Below are 19,100 nucleotides of genomic sequence, written 5' to 3' on the forward strand. Positions count from 1 at the left end.
AGACCCCCGAGCCTTGACCAGAATAGACACTCAGACCCCCAGCTCTACGTCTGCCAGTGTTCTCAGACCACACCTCTGCCAGCCCCACATGCAACTCCGACCAACGGGCTAAGATGGCCACCAAAGCCGCCAATCTCCCCAAAGGGCACCCTCAAAACCTGCCTCCTTCTGGGAAAAAGGAGAGATGTGCTGCCGTGGCCCCAGCTCCCCTCACCTACTCGAGGACTTGGCTCCTGCAGTCTCCCTCTGATGGACCGTTCCCATCAGTAGCCAAAGAACCCTACTGTCTTCTTAAAAAACAAGACAAAACAAACAAGGACTTGCACTTCTGGGAAGATGGAGTGGACATACTCTTCCCTATTTCTCCCATTGAGTACAATTAACAGCCTGGACATTACATCTAGAGCAAATGTATATTTCACAGAAGACTCTGAAAAGTGGAGAAAAGAAAGCAGATGAGCTGGGACCTCCGGACCCATGGTGAGTTCCCTGTGTTTTTGTTTTGTTTTTGCCTCATATATCCCAGACCTGGGGCTTTGAAAGCCTACAACCCGTAAATGCCAAGAGACACAGACAAAAAATACACCAACAAAAGCCAGCACTCTCTCTCTCTAACCAAAGGGCCAGGAAGAGGGGCAAGGCAGACAATAACTGCACTACTCCAGCCAAACAGGGCGGAAAAAAACTGTGGTGAAACTTCCATCCCTGCCAGCAAAGACCCAGGAGGGAGCCTAGGCGACCACCCTCCCCAGACTGTAATGAGGTAACCAACCTCCCCACACTCCCAAACCACAGAGATGTCAGAGAACGACAAGCAGGGAGGTGGGACGTCCTCCTCGACAGATGGTTGATGAGGCCCCCATCCCACCCCACCTCTGTGGTATCAGTGGAGACACACGGGGAGCCTGGACTTCCACCCCCACGTGACAGTAATAAGACACACCACCCCCCTCCCCACTGAGGTGCTGCCAGAAAGTCAGACTTTCACCACCACCCAGTACTGAGGCCACACACACCCCCACCCACACAGTGGGCAGAGACCACGTGGAGAGCAGAAACGAGGCACACAAAACCTTCCCAACCAGGTAAGTATCCTAGAGGCAAGTGGGGAGCCAGAACTATCATCCCACTCAGCAGTATGGAGAAGACCCCCTCAGTGTGTCAACAGAGGCCAGGTGCGGAAACTCTCCAGCCTTCTGCTCCCACCTTGCAGTAGCAAGGAAGCAACCCCTGCTTCCAGTGACAGAATGGTCAGAGGAAGCCAGCTAAAACAGAGGGCTTAAGTCAGATCCAGGGTCCCAGGACACAAAGCCAAAAATGTCCAGTTTTCAACTGACATCCATTTGCCATACCAAGAACCAGGAGGAACACAAACTGAACAAAAACAGACAATTGACAGATGCTGCGATGGTTAATTCTATGTGTCAACTTGACTGGGCCATGCGGTGCCCAGATATTTAGCCAAACGTTATTCTGGGTGGTTCTGCAAGTGTGTTTTTGGATGACATTAACATTTTAATTGATAAAGTAAAGCAGATTGCCCTCCATAATGTGGTGGACCACGTACAATCAGTTGAAGGCCTGAACAGAACAACAAACTGACCCTCTTCCAAGTAAGAGAAAATCCTCTGTAAGAGAATTCAGACTTCATCTGTACCATTGGCACTGTTGGGTCTCCAACTACTGGCTTTCAGACTGAAACTGCACCATAGCATCTCCTGGGTCTTGCGCCTGCCAGCCCAGGTTTACTGCAGATTTGCACTTGCCAGCCTCCATAATCACATGAGCCAATTCCTAATAATAAATCTCTTTTTTTTTATTAATCTCTCTCTGTCTCACACACACACACACATCCTATTGGTTTTATTTCTCTGGAGAACCCTGCCTGATATAGATTGCCAACACTAAGATGACAGAGGTGATAGAAGTATCTGACAAAGATTTTAAAGCAGCCACCATAAAAATGTTTCAGAGGGTAACTGTACACACACTTGAAACACATGAAAAAATAGAAAGTCTCAACAAAGAAATAGTATCATCAAATAAATAAAAGATACAAAGAAGAACAAAATGGAAAATTTAGAACTGAAAAATACAATAATCAAAATTAAAATCTCAATGGAAGGGCACAACAACAGAATAAAGACAACAAAGGAAAGAATCAGTAAGTGGTAAAAGAGAATAATAGAAATTATCCAATCTAAAAGAGAGAGAGAAAATAGACTTAAAAAACAAAAATCAAACAAGTAAGAAAAAACAGAGCAGAGCCTCAAGAACCTAGGGAACTATGAGAGAATATTTGACATTCCTGTTTCAGAGTAGCAGAGTACAGGAGAAAGAAGAGAAGGCTGAACAGTATTCAAAGAAATGATAGCTGAAAACTCCCAAATTTGGCAAGAGACATAAACCTACAGATTCAAGAAGCTGAGTGGATACCATACAGAATAAACTCAAAGAATCCACATGACATTTCATTGTCAAAACCACGGGAAACTAAAGATAAATTAAAAATCTTGAAAGTGGCAAGAGAAAAAGGGCACCTTACTTACAAAGGGAAACAATTCAAAAGATTTCTCATCATAAAGTATGGAGGTCAGAATGAAGTGGCACAATACTTTTCAGGTTCTGAGAGAAAAAAAAACTGTCAACAGACACCTACACCCATCAAAAATATCCTTCAGGGATGAAGGGAACATCAAGACATTCTCATAATAAAAACAGGGAAACTGGGAGAATCTGTCACCCGCAGATCTACCCTAAGAGAATGACTAACGGAAGTCTCTAAGCAGAAAGGAAATGATTAAAAAAGGAATTGTTAACCATTAGGAAGGAAGAAAGAACAATGAAAAGAGTAAAAATAGGGGTAAATAGATTTTATTTGTCCTTTTGAGTTTCCTAAATCATGTTTGACAGTGGAAGCAAAACTTATAACACGCTATGATGTGGTTATAAACATATGTAGAGGAAATGTTTAAGATAATTGTATTATAAATGGGGGAGGGTAAAGCGATATAAAGAAGGTAAGGTGTATATACTTCACTTGAGCTGGTACAATTATGACACCAGTAGACTGGAATAAGATATAGAGCAACCACTAAAAGACCAAACAGAGATATACTCAAAAACAATTAGGTAAATCAAAATGGAATTTTTTCAAAAGTTCAAGTAATACACAAGAAGGTAGGAAAAAGAAAACAAAGAAACAAAACAACAGAACAAACAGTAAACAAAAAATAAATAAATAAAATGGCAGATGTGAGCTCTAACATATCAATAATTACATTACATGTAAATGGTCTGAATACACCAATTAAAAGACAAAGATTGGCTAGTGACTTTAAAAACATGACCCACCTATGTTTTATCTATAAGAAATTCACTTCAAATATAACAATTTAGGTAGGTTGAAAGTGAAATATGGAAAAAGAAGTATCATATAAACATAAATCAAATTAAAACTGTAGTGGCTATATTAATATCAGAAAATAAATATCAGACAAAGTAGACATCAGAACAAAAAAAATTTCACGAGAGACACAGAGGAACATATACAGGTTTCCCCCACTATTTGAAAGCAGTGCGTTCCTGTGAAACCTTTCCTAAGCCACAAAGGCATAAAGCAAAGAAACAATCACCATAGGACACATCAGCTAACACACACAGAAAATAAGATAAAACACAGATGCTCACAGATACAATAGAGCTTATGGCGATATGATGCTGAGTGTAGTTCCCAGGGAAGGAGCTTGGCAGTGCCACTCTTGCTGCTTGGGGTGCACATTGCCTTTATAATGGCTCACTGTAAGCAAATGTTGAACACTGTTTTCTCTTTTCACCTTTTTTCATAAAAGCATAAATCTTCCCACGGATTTCTTTTGGTTAGTGGAAACAGGTATTAATGTAGGTCTTTCATAAAAGTGAAGTGGCATTAAGAGAACTTTTGAAAAGTGGGGGATACATTATAACAATAAAAGGGTAAATTCATCAAGAAGACATAGCAATTCTAAATGTGTACATGCCTAACAATGAGCTATAACATATGTGAAGCAAAAACTGAGAGAACTGAAAGGAGAAACAGACAGATGCATAATTATAGCTGGAACCTTCAACACCTCTCTCTCAAAAATTGATAAGACAACTAGACAGAAAATCAGCAAGGATATAAAAGAGCTCACCATCATCCAACAGGATGTATAATTGACATTTATACACATAATACACAACAACACATTATATACACATTCTTTTCAAGTGTCCACAAGACATATATGAAAATAGACCATATCCTGAGCCATAAAACAAGTCTCAATAAATTTAAAAGAACTGAATTTTTTTCAAATTTAGTGTATCCTCTAACCATAATAGAATCAAACCAGAGACAAATAACAGAAATATAATAGAAAACTCTCCAAACACAAAGTAAACAAACAATTCTAAATAATCCATGGATCAAAGAGGAAGTCTCAAGGGAAATTTAAAAATACATTGAACTGAATGAAAATGAAAATACAAGATATCAAATTTGAAAGACACAGCTAAAGCAGTTCTAAAAAGGAAATTTATAGCACTAAGTACATACATTACAAAAGAGGGAAAGTCTCAAATCAATAATCTAAACTTCCACCACAAGCAAAGGAAGAGCAAAACAAACCCAAATCATGTAGAAGAAAGTAAACAGTAAAGATAAAAGCAGAAATCAACAAAGTTGAAAATGCAAACAATAGAAAAAATCAATTTTTGAAAAAGTTTGTTCTTTGAAAAAAGTTAAATTGACATACCTCTGGCAATACTGACTAAGAAAAAAAGAGAGAAGACACAACTTATCAATATCAATAATGAAACAGGGGATTTCACTACAGGACCAACAAACATCAAAAGGATAATGAAGGAATACTGCAAACAACTCTCTATACATTTGACAACATGGATGAAATGGATCAATTTCTCCAAAAACACAAACTACTACAACTCACCCAATACAAAATAGGTAAATAGTCCAATAACTATTGAGGAAAGTGATATTGTGATTTTAAAACTTCCCCTACAAAAGGACAGACACATTGGTCAATGAAATAGAATTGATGATCTATAAATACACCCTTACATTTATGATGAGTTGATTTTTTTAACAAGGGTGCTAAGCCAATTCAATGGGGAAAGGATAGTCTTTTCAACAAATGGTGCTGGGACAAGTGGATATCCACAGGCCAAAGAATGAAATTGGATCCCTACCTCACGCCATATACAAAAATTAAATCAAAATGGATCATAGACCTAAATACTACCAGCCAAAATGAGAAAACATAGGAGTAAATTTTCATGACCTTGATTAGGTAATGGACTCTTAGATACTACACCAAAAGTACAAAGTGAAAACAAAAACAGAAAAAAGTGGACTTCATCAAAATAAAAATCTTTTTTACTTCAAATGATACCATCAAGAAAGTGAAATGATAACACACATAATGTGACAAAATATTTGCAAATAATCTGAAATATCTGGTAAGGGTCTAGTGTCCATAATATATAAAGAAACCTTATAGGTCAATAATAAAATGACAAATAACCCAATTTTTAAATGGGCAAAGGATATGAATACATATTTCTCCGAAGAAGATATATAAATGGTGCAAAAAGCATATAAAAGATGCTCTACATCATAAGTCATTAGGGAAATGCAAATCAAAGATAAAATTAAATACCACTTCACTCTATGGTTGGTTGGTTAAAATTAAAATTAAATCGTAGTTTTACTAGGATGATTAAAATTAAAAAGATAGACAACAAGTGTTGGTGAGGATGTGGACAATTTGGAACACTTGTGCATTCCTGGTGGGGATGTAAAATGTTGCAACCACTTTGGAAACCAGTTTGGCAGTTCTTCAAAAGGTTAAATATGGAGTTACCATATGACCCAGAAATTCCACTCCTAGGTGTACACCTAAGAGAAATGAACATATTCCACACAAAAATTTGTACACAAATGTTTATAGCAGGATTATTCATAATGTAAAAAAATGGAAACAACCCAAATGTCCATCAACCAATGAAATACAAACAAAAGATGGTATATCCACACAATGGAATCATATTTGATAATAAAAGCAATGAAATACTGATACTTGCTACGACATGGATGGACCTTAGAAACACAAAATCCCACATATTGTATGAGTCCATTTGTATGAAATGTCTGGAACAGGCAAATATAAAGAGACAGAAATATATTAGTGGTTCCAGAGGCTGGGGATGGAGGAACGGGAAGTGACTACTAATGGGTACAGGGTTTCTTTTCTGGTTGATGAAAATCTTCGAAGATGAGTAATGGTAATGGTCGCACAGTCCTGTGCACACGCACAGAAAGCACTGAGCCATTCACCACTTTGTGAATTTCATGGTAGGTGAGTAAAAATAAAAGTGCGATATGAAAAAGTAAAAATAAAAGAAATCTCTAGGCCCAGATTATAGAATTCTACCAAACATTTAAAAAAGAATTAACGCCACTTATGCACAATCTCTTCTAGAAAAATAGAAGAGGAGTAATTACTTCTCAATTCATTTTATAAAGCTTGTGTTACCCTGAAAACAAAACCAGGCAAAGATAGTAAAAAGAAAGAAAGGAGGAAAGAAAGAAAGAAGGAAGGAAGGAAAGAAAGAAAGGAAGGAGAGAGAGGGAGGGAGGAAGGAAGGGAGGAAGCAGGGAGGGGAAGGGGAGGGAGGGAGGGGGGAGAGAGAGCATATGCACCTCAACCCAAACCTCACACTTTATACAAAAATTAACTCAAGATGGATCACAGACTTACATATAAAATAATAAAACTTTTAGAAAAAAAATAGGAGAAAATATTTAATATTTAGGACTAGGCAAAGAGTTCTTAGATTTGATGCCAAAAGCCCAATCCACAAAAGGAACAATTGATAAACTGGACTTTATTAACATTAAAAACGCTGGTTCTTTCACAGACCAGGTGAGGAGTATGAAAAGACAAGCTACTGACTAGGAGAAAACATTTGCAAACCACACATCTGACAAAGAACTAGAATGTATCTAGAATATATAAACACTCTACAGTGAAAGAACAATCCAGACCATGAGCAAAAGATATGAAGAGATATTTCACTGAAGAAGACCCACAAACGGCAAATATGTCTGAAAAGACGCTTACCATCATCAGCCATTAGGACGTGCACTGAGCTACACCTCTACACACTGTCAGAAGGGCTGAAGTTAAAAACACCAAATACCAGTGAGGATGCAGAAAAACTAGATTATTCACACACTGCTGGTGGGGATGCAAAAGAATACAGGCCTCTGGAAAAGCGTTACTTTCTTAAAGAACTAAGCACGCAACTACTATACAACCCAGAAATTGCACCCTTGAGCATTTAACCCAGAGAAATGAAAACTTACATCTGCACAAAACCTGCCCACAAATGTGCAGAGCAACTTTATTCCTGATAACCCTGAACAGAGACAACGCAGATGTCCGTTAACAGGTGAGTATTAAACACTGCAGTCCACCCACACCTGGAGCGCCACTCGGCAACAGAACACAGAATAATCCGGATGCAGCTCCAGAGTATTATGCGGAGTGAAAAATAGCCAATACCCGAAGGTCACATAGGGAACGGCTTCATCTGTATAACATTCTCGAAATGGCAAAATTATCAACGCGGCACAAAGATCAGTGGCTGCCAGGCGCGAAGGCAGGAGAGAAGTGGGCGTGGCTATAAAAGAGCGGCACTGCGTCCCTTGTGATGGAACGTCCTGTGCCTTGACTGCAGCAGTGTCACTGCCCTGGTTCCGGCAGCTACTAGTTCTGCAGGTTGTTACCGTTACAGGCAAAGGGCAAAGCATACAAGGGCTCTCTGCATTATTTCTCACAACTGCATCTGAACCTACAATTCATTTTTTTTAAAAAGCCAATTCCCACATCTCCCTGCACTTACGTCCTCTTGCCCTCCTCCACTTCACAGGGAAACCCCCTGAACGAGATGACTATACTTGCCGTCCTCACTTCCATACCTCCTGCCTTTAACCTATACATTCCAAGGTTTTATCCCCACTGCCGAAACGCTCTTGTCTAGTTTACCAACAGCGCGCCTGCGACCTCTCAGCAACAGCTGATCTGGTCGGTCACTTTCTGGAAACTCTCTTTGCTCTGCTCCCAGGACGCAGCACACTTGCAGTGCTGTCCCTACTCCCCGCAAGTCCCCACCTCGCTCTCTTTTGCTGGCTCCTTCTTTCCTACTTGATTTCTGAACGTTGGAATTCTCCTGACAGCCAAAGGTTCAGACAAGGCTCCGTCTGTAGCCTTCTTTGCTTCTCCATCCACACATCCACACCCAAGCGATCTCATCCTCTCCCATAATTTTAAGCATCATCCATGACTTCAAACCCTCAGCCCTGCTGTCCCCCCTGAACCCCCTCTCATACACCCGACTGTACACTCAGCATCTCCACTTGGATGAAACAGTTGTCCAAGGCTTTCCAGGGCCAAAGCAGGGTTCTCAGTTTCCACCATGACGCTCCGCTAAAACAAAAATCCGCAGTTACCTTGCTCCCCATTCTCCCCTTCTCAATACAAGGCACCACCTTTCCCAACGGCTCCAGTCACACTATCTTTGATTCTTCTTTCTTTCACATTAAACATCACATCCAACCAATGAGCAGGTTGTGTCTGCACTAACTTCAAAACGGAGCCTTTGCACCTACGTATCTGAACGCGCCTTCCTCAGATCTTTACGAAACGAGTGCAATGAACAGATGCAGAACCACATGTATGTAACCATAAGCCCACGTTATTTACCTCCTACGGTTCCTCTTGTCAACTACAAATTGGCGCTCGCCATTGTCACTTGCCCGCTGCCTCTACAAGGAGTAACTCACGTGCTGCTGCCGCTGCTGACTGGCAACACCCCCTGAAGAGCTGACCTGAGGCACTCCGGGCTCTGGGTAACACTGGCAGAACAGGTCTTCCGATAGATGGATATTTTCAGGAGACAAGTTTATGAGCCCAGTTCTTGTATCTCCTCGTATCTAGACAAGCACTCAAATCCTTCATGGCGACGTCTGCTCCTCGTGACTGGCAGTGACATGCACGAGACGAGCAGAAACCTTCCACAGAACATATGTGCTTGATTGCATGTACCCCCCTTCACCCAAATCACATCTATACTGACCTTCCTCCCTGCCTCTGTGGAGCAGTTTCTCAGAGCGATCTGGGATGCTGTCTCCCGGGTTGCAGCCCTCATTTTGCCCCAAATAAAACTCAAATCGCAACTCTCACGTTGTGCATTTTTTTAAGTCGACACTGAACGTAGACATAGCCCGGGATGAAAATGTGGATCGGTCCTGTGACTGTTCTGATAACTCTGGGTAATAGAAAATTCTACAGCCACCTCAAGCATAAAACACAATCAAGGGTCCCGGCCCCGCTGACGTGCTTCACACTGAGAATATCTTCTCTCCTCAGCCGGCCTGCACAGCTGGCTGTTCTCAAAGGGAGAGGACGGTGTGGCCCCTCTCTGCTCCCGACGCCACACGCTCTTCCTCCTTCCTGGGTCACCGACCTCAACACTGTCGAAGCCAGGCGGCACTGCTGCGTGTTCTTCCAGGACCCCATCTGGCCACACTTTTCAAAACCCAGACAGACCACTTCTCCTCCAGGCTGAGGACCCACCCGCCCACTACCGCCAGTGTTTTAGCAGTCGGTCTCTGGGTCTCTCGAGAGACCCCCCCTCATTCCCTCCAGCCAGGATTTAAAAGGGCCCTGGCTTCTCCCCAGACTGCAGATGTGCTCAGCTGCCCCACCAGCCCCACTGCGGCAGGCCTATGGCTCCAGCCCTTGAAGGCACGTCGCTCGGGCTCCATCAAGGAGCATATGTCTGAGGGGACCACGAACGTCCCTCTCACTGGGCGGGGGGAGTGGCAGGCTCGCCCTCCAAAGAATCCTCTTCCAAAGTCCTGTCTGATCTCCTGCAACCAACCCTGTTATCCCTCAGTGTGGAGGATGGATCCAACAGTTCTTGGCCAGCGGCTCTGGGCACCAGCCTCACGACCCACGCCCGTCACTGCGTCCCGGTGCCCCGCCGCCAGACTCCGCGGCACCGTGCCATTGCGTCTGCCCGTCTGGCTTCCAGACCCCACCAGGCCTTGCTTTCCCAGCGCCCCCTGACCTGTCGCCCCTGCCCCTCGTCCGCCTTTGTCTTCTTCACAGCAGCTTGCCATCACCAGGCCCTTATTTATTGAAGGCCTCCTGCCACCACTGTGCCTGCAGCATCTGCACCCAGTGGGTCCCCTGGAAATATGTGTCGGGTGAGCCTCTGTGGCCCTTCCTGACCGGCACCTCCTGCCCCGAGGTCTGGCTCCTGCCCACCCCTCCCCTGGGGGCACAGGCCCACCAGGCTGAGTCACCTGGCCAAGCCCCACGGCACGAAGGGCTGTGGAGACCTGCTCACGCGGCGCCCCGCTCGGGCGCCCTGGCAGGGACGTGGCCCACTCCAGCTGTGCCGAGAGCTCGTCTTTGTGGAGGTTGCTCCTGGATCGGCTGTAGGGAGAGAACAGCCAAGCTCCTCGTCACCGCCCTTGTCTCCATTCCTCTTTTCCTCGATCAAACGAGACCGTCACCAGACGCAACTCCCGCTCCAAGGAGGGCTCCGGCTCAGTGGACCTCAGGCTGGCTTCTCCTGAACTCGCCCTCTGCCATCCGCCTGCTCAGCCAGCGCTTACCGAGCGCCTGCTGGATTTCCAGCCCTGAGACCCACAGGGGCGGAGAGCAGAGGGCCCCAGGCTGTCCCTTTCCTCCTGCCCACCTTCAAGCCAGAAGCATGTAGCTGCTCCGGGGGCTGGCGGCCCAAGCCCCACCCTCAGCACACAAGTGACGGGTTCAAAGTGAAGTACCTCACACTCTAGGACACCCCCTCCACAGCCCCGAGCACAACACACCCTCTGGCTACCAAAACACAGCAGTCCACCAGCCAGACCTCCCAAACTTCCTGTTTCAAGTGCACCTTCTTTCTCTACTTCCACTAACTTATTTTCATGCCCACAGCTCACAGGACTCTAGGGGGTAGAAGGTAGCTCTGTAGGAGTGAGGGGGTCATCATATTAAGAAAAAGAGAGAGAGGTCTGCCCAGGAGTCAATGGCAGGTCCCCCAAGAAGAGCCGCAGGTGGAGGGGAGGCGGGAGTGAGATGGGTCACCAGGAAGCCCCCGAGGGCCTTACATCCAACTTCTGTCACAGGCACCAACCCCCAGACTGCCCTACACTGCTGGGACGGGCTGGCATCCTAACGACAGGGAACACTGGAGGAAAGAGAACCAGGTAGACTTAGTGGGAAGGAAACAAAGGTACCCGACGCCCGTTCCCACCACCAGGACCCTGGAGCAATCAGGGAAGCTTCCCTGCGCTCAAGCCTGCTCCTCCCCTGTTCACCAGGCAGCCACCTGCTGCCTCGGGCTGAGGGCCAGCTGGCTAGCCTCTCCGAGCCTCTCTCCCGTCGTCTACGAGCTCACAGGGACAAAGCGCTTCACGCAGTGGGCCGTCGTCAGCAGCGGCGGCAGGAGCATCTTCTCTGGAACTTTCTTTTCTGACCTCCACCACCTGGCCCTCAGCTTTACTCTCGTAAGAAAAGCTGTCCCGGAGACTCCAGGACCCGGGTCAGTGGCCCCGAGGCGGAGCTGCCTGAAGGAGCCCGTGTTCCATCCTGTGGGGCGAGGAGGGAGCCTGGGGCTGAACAGAAGCTCCACGTCAGCGGGGACCCAGCAGCTTTAGGGCCAAGACAGAACTCACGTTGTAGAGGATGTCGGTCCAGCCCTCCATAGTGATGCACTGGAACACCGTCAGGACGGCGAACAGGATGTTGTCAAAGTTGGTGATGCCGAAGTTGGGTCCAGGCCAGTACTCCCGGCACTCAGTGTCACCCTCGCACAGCCGGGCTGGGGCCTCCTTGCCACAGGGGAAGTCACCCACCGGCTCTGCGTCTGCGAGGAGAAGAAGGGAGCAAAGCTGAGCTCAGAGGCACCGCGTTCTCCACCCCCTGCTGGGACTGTGGGCCCCAGAGACCTTGTCACAGTGGGACAGGAATCAGGCACCAGGGAAACTCCCTGCCGCTCCTGCACCTGCGCCAGCTCTGTCCCCGTGCCTACGGTCTGCCCCCCGCCACCCTCAGACCCACCCTCTCAGAAACTGCTGGTCGACCTCTCCTTCCCCACTAGAACCTGCCCATCACTACGTAAACATGCTGAGGACTCATTCATCTTAAAACCAAAAGCAACAGACTCCTAGCCTCCGACTCTCCCTACCAGCAATACCCTGATTCTCCCTCACAGCCAAACCTCCACCCAGACTCCCCCGACGCGCAGATCTGTCTGTCACGCTGGAGCCAGAGCCAAGCAGGAATCAGCACTGCGGTCTCGGTGCTCATCAGGCAGGTCGACCCAACACGGGCCCAGAGCGTGGCCGGGCTTCAGGGCCCAGTCCTCATGGCACTGGCCCCAGCAAAGGGGACAAGCTCCTGCTGGCCTGCAGTCTAGCCGGCAGCCAGGGACCGCACAGAGAGACGTTAAAGAAATCGCAGAAAACCAGGGCTAATCTCTGGGATAAGGGGGCAAGCAGCACATGTTAATCCCCTCTACTCCCAAAATCCTAACGAAAGGATAGAAAAAACTATTTAAAAAAACAAATGTATGACCACACATGGAAAATCCCTCCTATCAGCACAGGAGAAATTTTGAGGAATTGCTAGGATGGAAAGCAAATGCTCCCAGGTTTAGAAGGCAAAACTGATGATCACACAAGTTTATTCTTTTCCCCCCAAATATCTTAACAAATGCTCATAAAGAAGACCAGGAAGCCATTGTCTGTCTATGTGTAAATAATCACATTCTCTGTAAATAATGACAGTTTTCTTTCCTCCTTTCACATTCTTGACAGGGTTCTTTTTCTTGCCTCACGTTACTGGCCGCGACCACCAAGGCTACGTGGACCAGAAGTGACCATGTGTGTCTTTATCTTGTTCTTGACCTTAAAGGGAAAGCTCGCAAAACTTATGACAAAGTATGATGTTTGCAGGGAATTTTAGGGAGTTTAAGAAAATTCCCCTTTATTTCCACTTTGATAAGAGGTTTTTTTAAATTATGAATGATTTAAACTTCAATAAAAACTTTTTCTGCATTTATTGAGATGATCACACAGGTTTTCTCCTTTAACGTGTTTGTAGCTCAATACACAAACCTTGGACTTTCCTGGTGGCGCAGTGGTGAAGAATCTGCCTGCCAGTTCAGGGGACATGGGTTCCAGCCCTGGTCCGGGAAGATCCCACATGCCGTGGAGCAACTAAGCCCGTGCGCCACAGCTACTGAGCCTGCGCTCTAGAGCCTGTGAGCCACAACTACGGAGCCTGCATGCTGCAACTAATGAAGCCCACACGCCTAGAGCCCGTGCTCCACAACAAGAGAAGCCACCTCAATGAGAAGCCCGCACACCACAACGAAGCGTAGCCCCTGCTCGCTGCAACTAGAGAAAGCCCGCATGCACAAACAAAGACCCAATGCGGGCAAAAAAAAAAAAAAAAAAAAAAAAGACACAAACCTTAGTGTCACCCTTAACTCTTCCCTTTCTCTTACTCCACGTACAATTGCCCAGAAAACCCAGTTGGCTCAGCAGGCCTCAATGCAAAACAGACCCAGAACCTGACCCTTTCTAACTGCCAAACAGCCTGGCCCCAGCCACCATGTCTCCTGGACTCAGAGTCCTAGCACAGCCTGAACCCACTGCTTTACCACAGGTAAAGCTGATCAGCTGTCCAGAGTTCTCAGCTTACGGGATCTCACTTCCTGATTTTACGTTAATTTCTGAAGGTCAGAAATGTCATCTCCAAAAACTGTTAAGGGGTTTGTAAAAAATCATCATTTGATTCAATATTACAGTTGTAGAAATGAAGTATATTTTCCTTAAGGAATAAAAAAAGGAAGAAAATGCCACTTAACGTCGTCGGTGCGTCAGTAACAGGCCAGCAGGAAAACATACTGATAAGCTTGTCTCTGATACCGGGAAGGCATTCTAGTCCAAGCTACAATACGCGTCCTACGTTTTCACTAGATGTTTCTTTTCTGCTGCTTTTCATCCTATCAGAGGACTGGTACAGCCTTTAAATCTTTGCCAACAGGAGCAGATTCAGTGTCCGCCGAGCTCCTCTCGCCCCCTCTGCACCCAGCGCTCCTCACGCCAGCCTTTCACGCTTACTGCTCCTCGTAAATTGACCGTCTGGCAGGCGACCACACGGGCCCCCCCCCCCCCCGGCACTCAGATGGCTGTCCAGTTGTCACCTTGGCAGAGAGGCCTCCCCAGGCCACACTCTGTGAAGCAGGCCCCCAAATGACTCTACTGCAAATACCTTTCTTGTTTGCCTCCTAGAAGTTACCACAATCTGACATTATCTTATGTGTTTCTGTTTATCTTGTCTGGGTCCACCTCCTTCGTCTGGCATCTAGAGGGCACCCCCACCCCCCGCCCGCCAGGGCCCAGAACACTGCATCTCTCCAGGATGAATGAGTCTGTGGTCCTCATCTGGGTCTGAGGAGCGCTGCTAGGCCTCACCTGTACTGTTGGGGAAACAGGCCTTGTGGAATTTGCCCATGTAGAACTCGAGGCCAATGATGGCAAACATGAGGATGGCGAAGAAGAGAAGCAGCCCGATCTGTAGGAGCGGAACCATGGCCTTCATGATGGACTTGAGCACCACCTGCAGACCTGGGGCCAGAGCAGGCAAAGCAGGCAGGTCAGAGAGCACAGTGGGCAGAGCGGGCAGTGGGCTGGGGGCGTGGGCAGAACAGCAAGAGCCGGGGCGGGCAGGGCTGAGAGTCCTGGGCAAGGTGTTGAGCAATGAGTATCCACGAGGCCAAAGGACAGAGCTGGGCCCTCAAAGTGGGGGACAGAACAGGGAGTGGTGGGGAAGCAAGAAGTCTTGAGGGAAGGAGGACAGAGCAGTGAGTGCCTGCGTGGGGCAGAGCTGAGAGTCCTTGGGGAGGGGCACAAAGCATAGGGTCTCGGGGCAGGGCGGAGTGGACTGAGCACTGTCCCAGTTCAAGGGAGGAGCAGCGTGTGGCGGTGTCAGCATGAAGTTCTGCTGAGATCTTGAGTCTACGCAGGTCTCAGGGTGGAGCAACAGCAGAGTCCTGAGAGGAAACATGAGGGAATCCTCGGAGCTGAGAGCAGGGGATCATGGGAGGGAAAAGCAGGGGATCCTGGGAACTAGGAGCAGGGGATGCTGGGAGGGAAGAGCAGGGGATCCTGACAGAGAAAAGCAGGGGATCCTGGGAGAGAAAAGCAAGAGATCCTGGAAACTAAGAGCGGGGGATCAAGGGAGGGAAGAACAGGGAATGCTGGGAACTAAGCAGGGGATGCTGGGAGAGAAGAACAGGAAATCCTGGGAATTAAGACCAGGAGATCCTGGGAGGGAAGAACAGAGGATCCTGCGAGGGAAAAGCAGGGGATCCTGGGAACTAGGAGCAGGGGATACTGGGAGGGAAGAGCAGGGGATCCTGGGAGGGACAAGCAAGGGATCCTGGGAACTAAGAGCAGGGGTTCCTGACAGACCCACCCCTCAGGGAAAGTAAAGCAGGGGGCCTACTCCTAGGGAGTGATTTACCACTGACCGTGGGGCATGAGTATGTCCAGACCAGAGGAACTGGGCAGAACAGGCTGAACCCCACTGTCCCCACTTTCAGCTTCACCCCAGCTCCTGGGTACAGGCCTGAGCCTTTGCCTGCCAGGGTCTTAGGGCAGAACACGGAGCCAGCCAGCGGTCTTCCCTGCAGTGGGCTCGGGCGACACAGCCTCAGAGCCCTGCCAACCAGGCTCTGAGGGAAACCCAAACTTCCACTGGCTTGGAGGAACACGGGCACAGGCGGTCACCGGCTCTCGAGGTAGCCTGGCCACCCCCTGCCCTCGCGTGGCCTCTTGAGCAGCCCAGTCCCGGAGCATGTCTTAACCAGGTCACAGGTCCCAACAGCCCTGCCCAGCCTGAGCCAAGACAGGTGGTCCTTTGCAGCCTCTGAATGTGTTCTCAGGCATCCTGCCCCACCACCTTGGTCGATCTCGCACCTGCCCTTTAACCACAGAAAAAGAAGCAAAGAGCTGGAAATACAGCAGAGGGTGTGAGGAGGATCAAAGCTTCCACGTAGGGAAGCCAAGTTACCCTCTGGGTTTTCACGGAGTTGGGAGAGACTGGAGAAGGGCCGCTCCTCCCTTCTTCGTGCCTTGTTCCCCGGGGTCAAGGGCAGCGAGCTCAGAGTCACCAAAGGGCCCACTGTTAGGGCCTAACTGGCCATGACAGGGGTTGGGAGAGAGGTCAGTGTCCAGATAGGCTGGGCCTGATTGCTTTTGCCAGACTCACTTGGAATCCCAGACACCAGCTTCAGGGGCCTCAGCACACGCACAGCCCGCAGGGTTCGCAGGTCAAAGTCAGTGCCAGCTGTGGCGAGGATCCTGGCAGGAACAAAGACAAGGGGGAAGTGAGGGCTTCCGCATGGAGTTGAGAAGAGGGCACGTCCCTCCCACCACCCATGTCCTGTCTTCCAAGAGCAGTGACACCTTTGTGCCTGTGTCCCCCGCTGTCCAAGCATGGGGGTGGGGGTCGGGGGCGGCGTACTAGGCAGGGAAGGCCAGGAACTGAATTCAGACGTCCTCGCCAGCAATGTTAGGAATGGCTTTTACCAGCATAACCATCCCTCCAGGCATCACCCCGAGAGGACACTTGGTCTCTGGTCCCTGGCCAGGCCTTGAATCTGTCCTTGAATTGAGTCCAAGCCTGAACCATGTCCCCAAGCAACCCCAACTGCACTCCAAGCTGCCTCATGACAGGTGGTGATAGCAGGAGCGGGAGTAGAATGGAACTTGAGGGACTTCTGAACAGATGCCACATGACCTATTCCTCACTTTACCACAGGAGAACACAGGAACAAACAGTGGGGAAAGTGAATAGAGGGCTCAGAGGACTCCCTTAGCATAAGAACATACCCCAACGTCTCCCATCTTAAAACAAAGCAGAAAATTCCATATCTGCCTCCAACCCCCGCACATTTCTCTGCTCCCTTCACTCCAAAGCTCATTGAAAGTGTCAGTCCTTGGTCTCCCCACTGCCTTACCTTTCTGCCTCTCTTTAGCTTTGTCCAACTATGTTCTCACCCGCACCATTCCACTGAAATGTTTTGTCAAGGCTTCTCGCCAATTGCAATGGTTAAGTCTCCTTCTATAAATGGTTTCTTCTCTTGCCCATTGGTCAATTCTCTCATTTTCCTCTTAACATCCTGGGAGTCTCTTCTAGGTCTTCTTTGCAAGCTTTGCCTCCTCTACCAGACTGAAAAATTAGATGCCTCAAGGCTCACACCATATAGGATCTGCCCAACAGCTTTGAACACCACGGTATGCTTATTACTCCCGATTTACACCTTTAACTCAAGTCTGGGACTTTGGGCTCATATATCCATCCAACTGCCTTTTTTACCATTTCCACTTGGATAGCAAAAAAAGCATATCAAACATTAATAAAACTAAAGAATTCTTTTTACAACTTTAATGTAAATATTAAAACACGTACTTTTTTAAGTTCAGAGTTGTTACACGATGGTGACTAGAGAACTTTTTATTCTTTCTCTCAATCTTGCTCCTTCCCCAGTATTCCCCCCTTTCTGTGAACAGCACTAGTCAAGTGTTTCATAAGCCAAAACCAAGACTTCATACCTGACTCCTCTCTCTCTTACACTCCACATCCAATTCACTAACAATCCTGTTGGCTCTACCTTTAAAATGCACCCTGGATGCTTGGTGAAAAAGGATTGTTGTCCCCCTACTCTAAATACATAGCAGCAAGGAATAAAATTTGAGATGCAGCTGGGGTAAAAAATAAGATAAAATGGTCAGGGGAGAAGAAAAGAAGGGCAACGAGAAAATCTATACAAACCAAAATTCCATAGCATGTGAGAAAATCCAATACTAAGAGTGATATTCAACTACTAAAATCAACTATTGAAAGATTAATTTTGTTCAGATGAAATCAACAAATTATGAAACAAAAATAGGCAGAAACAGGCAGATATTCTAAAAACTAGCTAGAAGTTTTGGAAATAAACAAATAGTTATTAAAATATTATCAATAATAATAATCATACTCTAGGCTGGAGACATAGTTGGAGTGTATTAATGGTTTAGGAAATAGTACTAAGGAATCACTCACAGACATTGGAAAGACAAAGAAAAAAATGAAAGACAAATTAAGCGATATGGAGGTTAGATCATATATCTAACACACATCAAATGTAGGTTCCAGAAAAAGAGAATAGAGGGAACGTGGTGAAGAAGCAACATTTGAAAAGATAACAGATGAGAAATTTCCAGAATTAAAGACTTGCTTTCTCAAATTTAAAGTGCATTACAAGGTACCAATCACGTAAATAAAATACATCCAACTAGAAATGGTGTGAGGAACTGCAGAATATCAAGCATAAAAAGAAAGTATTAAAGGCTACGAAAGAGAAAAGATAAAATATCTAGGGGAAAAAAGAATAATTAAAAGGAGAGAAAACTTCACCTAAGCAAAAAAAAAAAAAAAAATATATGCTAGAAGACAATTAAGTAATACCTCCAAAAAGCAGCAGGAAAATAATTGACATCTTAGAACTTTATATCCAGCTAAACTGTCAATAAAGAGTGAGGGCAAAATAAACATTTTCAGAGATAAAATAAGTCATCACCCCAGATCTTCAGTAAAACATGGGAACTGAACCCAAAGGGAAAGCACAGTATACAAGAGCAATGGTAGGCACAGAAATTTTTTAAATAGTTAAATTTAATTAATCGTTGATTTTTAAAACTATGATGTCCAATTTTTCATTATTTTCTACATGCAAAACTAACAACCTAGGCAATAATAAAAAAAAAATATTTACAGAAGGGGTTTTTCCACGTGTAGTTGCATCAAATTATGTTATAGAGGCTAAATCACTCTTCATTGTATTAGGTCAGAGGATGGCAAACATTTTCTGTAAAGGGCCATTAGTAAATATTTAGGCTTTGTGAGTCATAGAATCTCTGTCAC

The 19,100-nt window shown here is 46.3% G+C and overlaps 1 protein-coding gene across 1 annotated transcript in view; it reads right to left on the reverse strand.

The window, feature by feature from the left end:
• Positions 1 to 19,100, reverse strand: part of CACNA1B (calcium voltage-gated channel subunit alpha1 B) — a 196,066-nt gene that overhangs the window by 140,761 nt on the left and 36,205 nt on the right. The window contains 3 exon segments of the mRNA XM_032634862.1: positions 11,795 to 11,985; positions 14,603 to 14,755; positions 16,401 to 16,492. Coding sequence (XP_032490753.1) covers positions 11,795 to 11,985; positions 14,603 to 14,755; positions 16,401 to 16,492 — 436 coding nt within the window.

The sequence above is a fragment of the Phocoena sinus genome, chromosome 6 (genome assembly GCF_008692025.1).
Source record: "Phocoena sinus isolate mPhoSin1 chromosome 6, mPhoSin1.pri, whole genome shotgun sequence".
NCBI classification, from domain to species: domain Eukaryota; kingdom Metazoa; phylum Chordata; class Mammalia; order Artiodactyla; family Phocoenidae; genus Phocoena; species Phocoena sinus.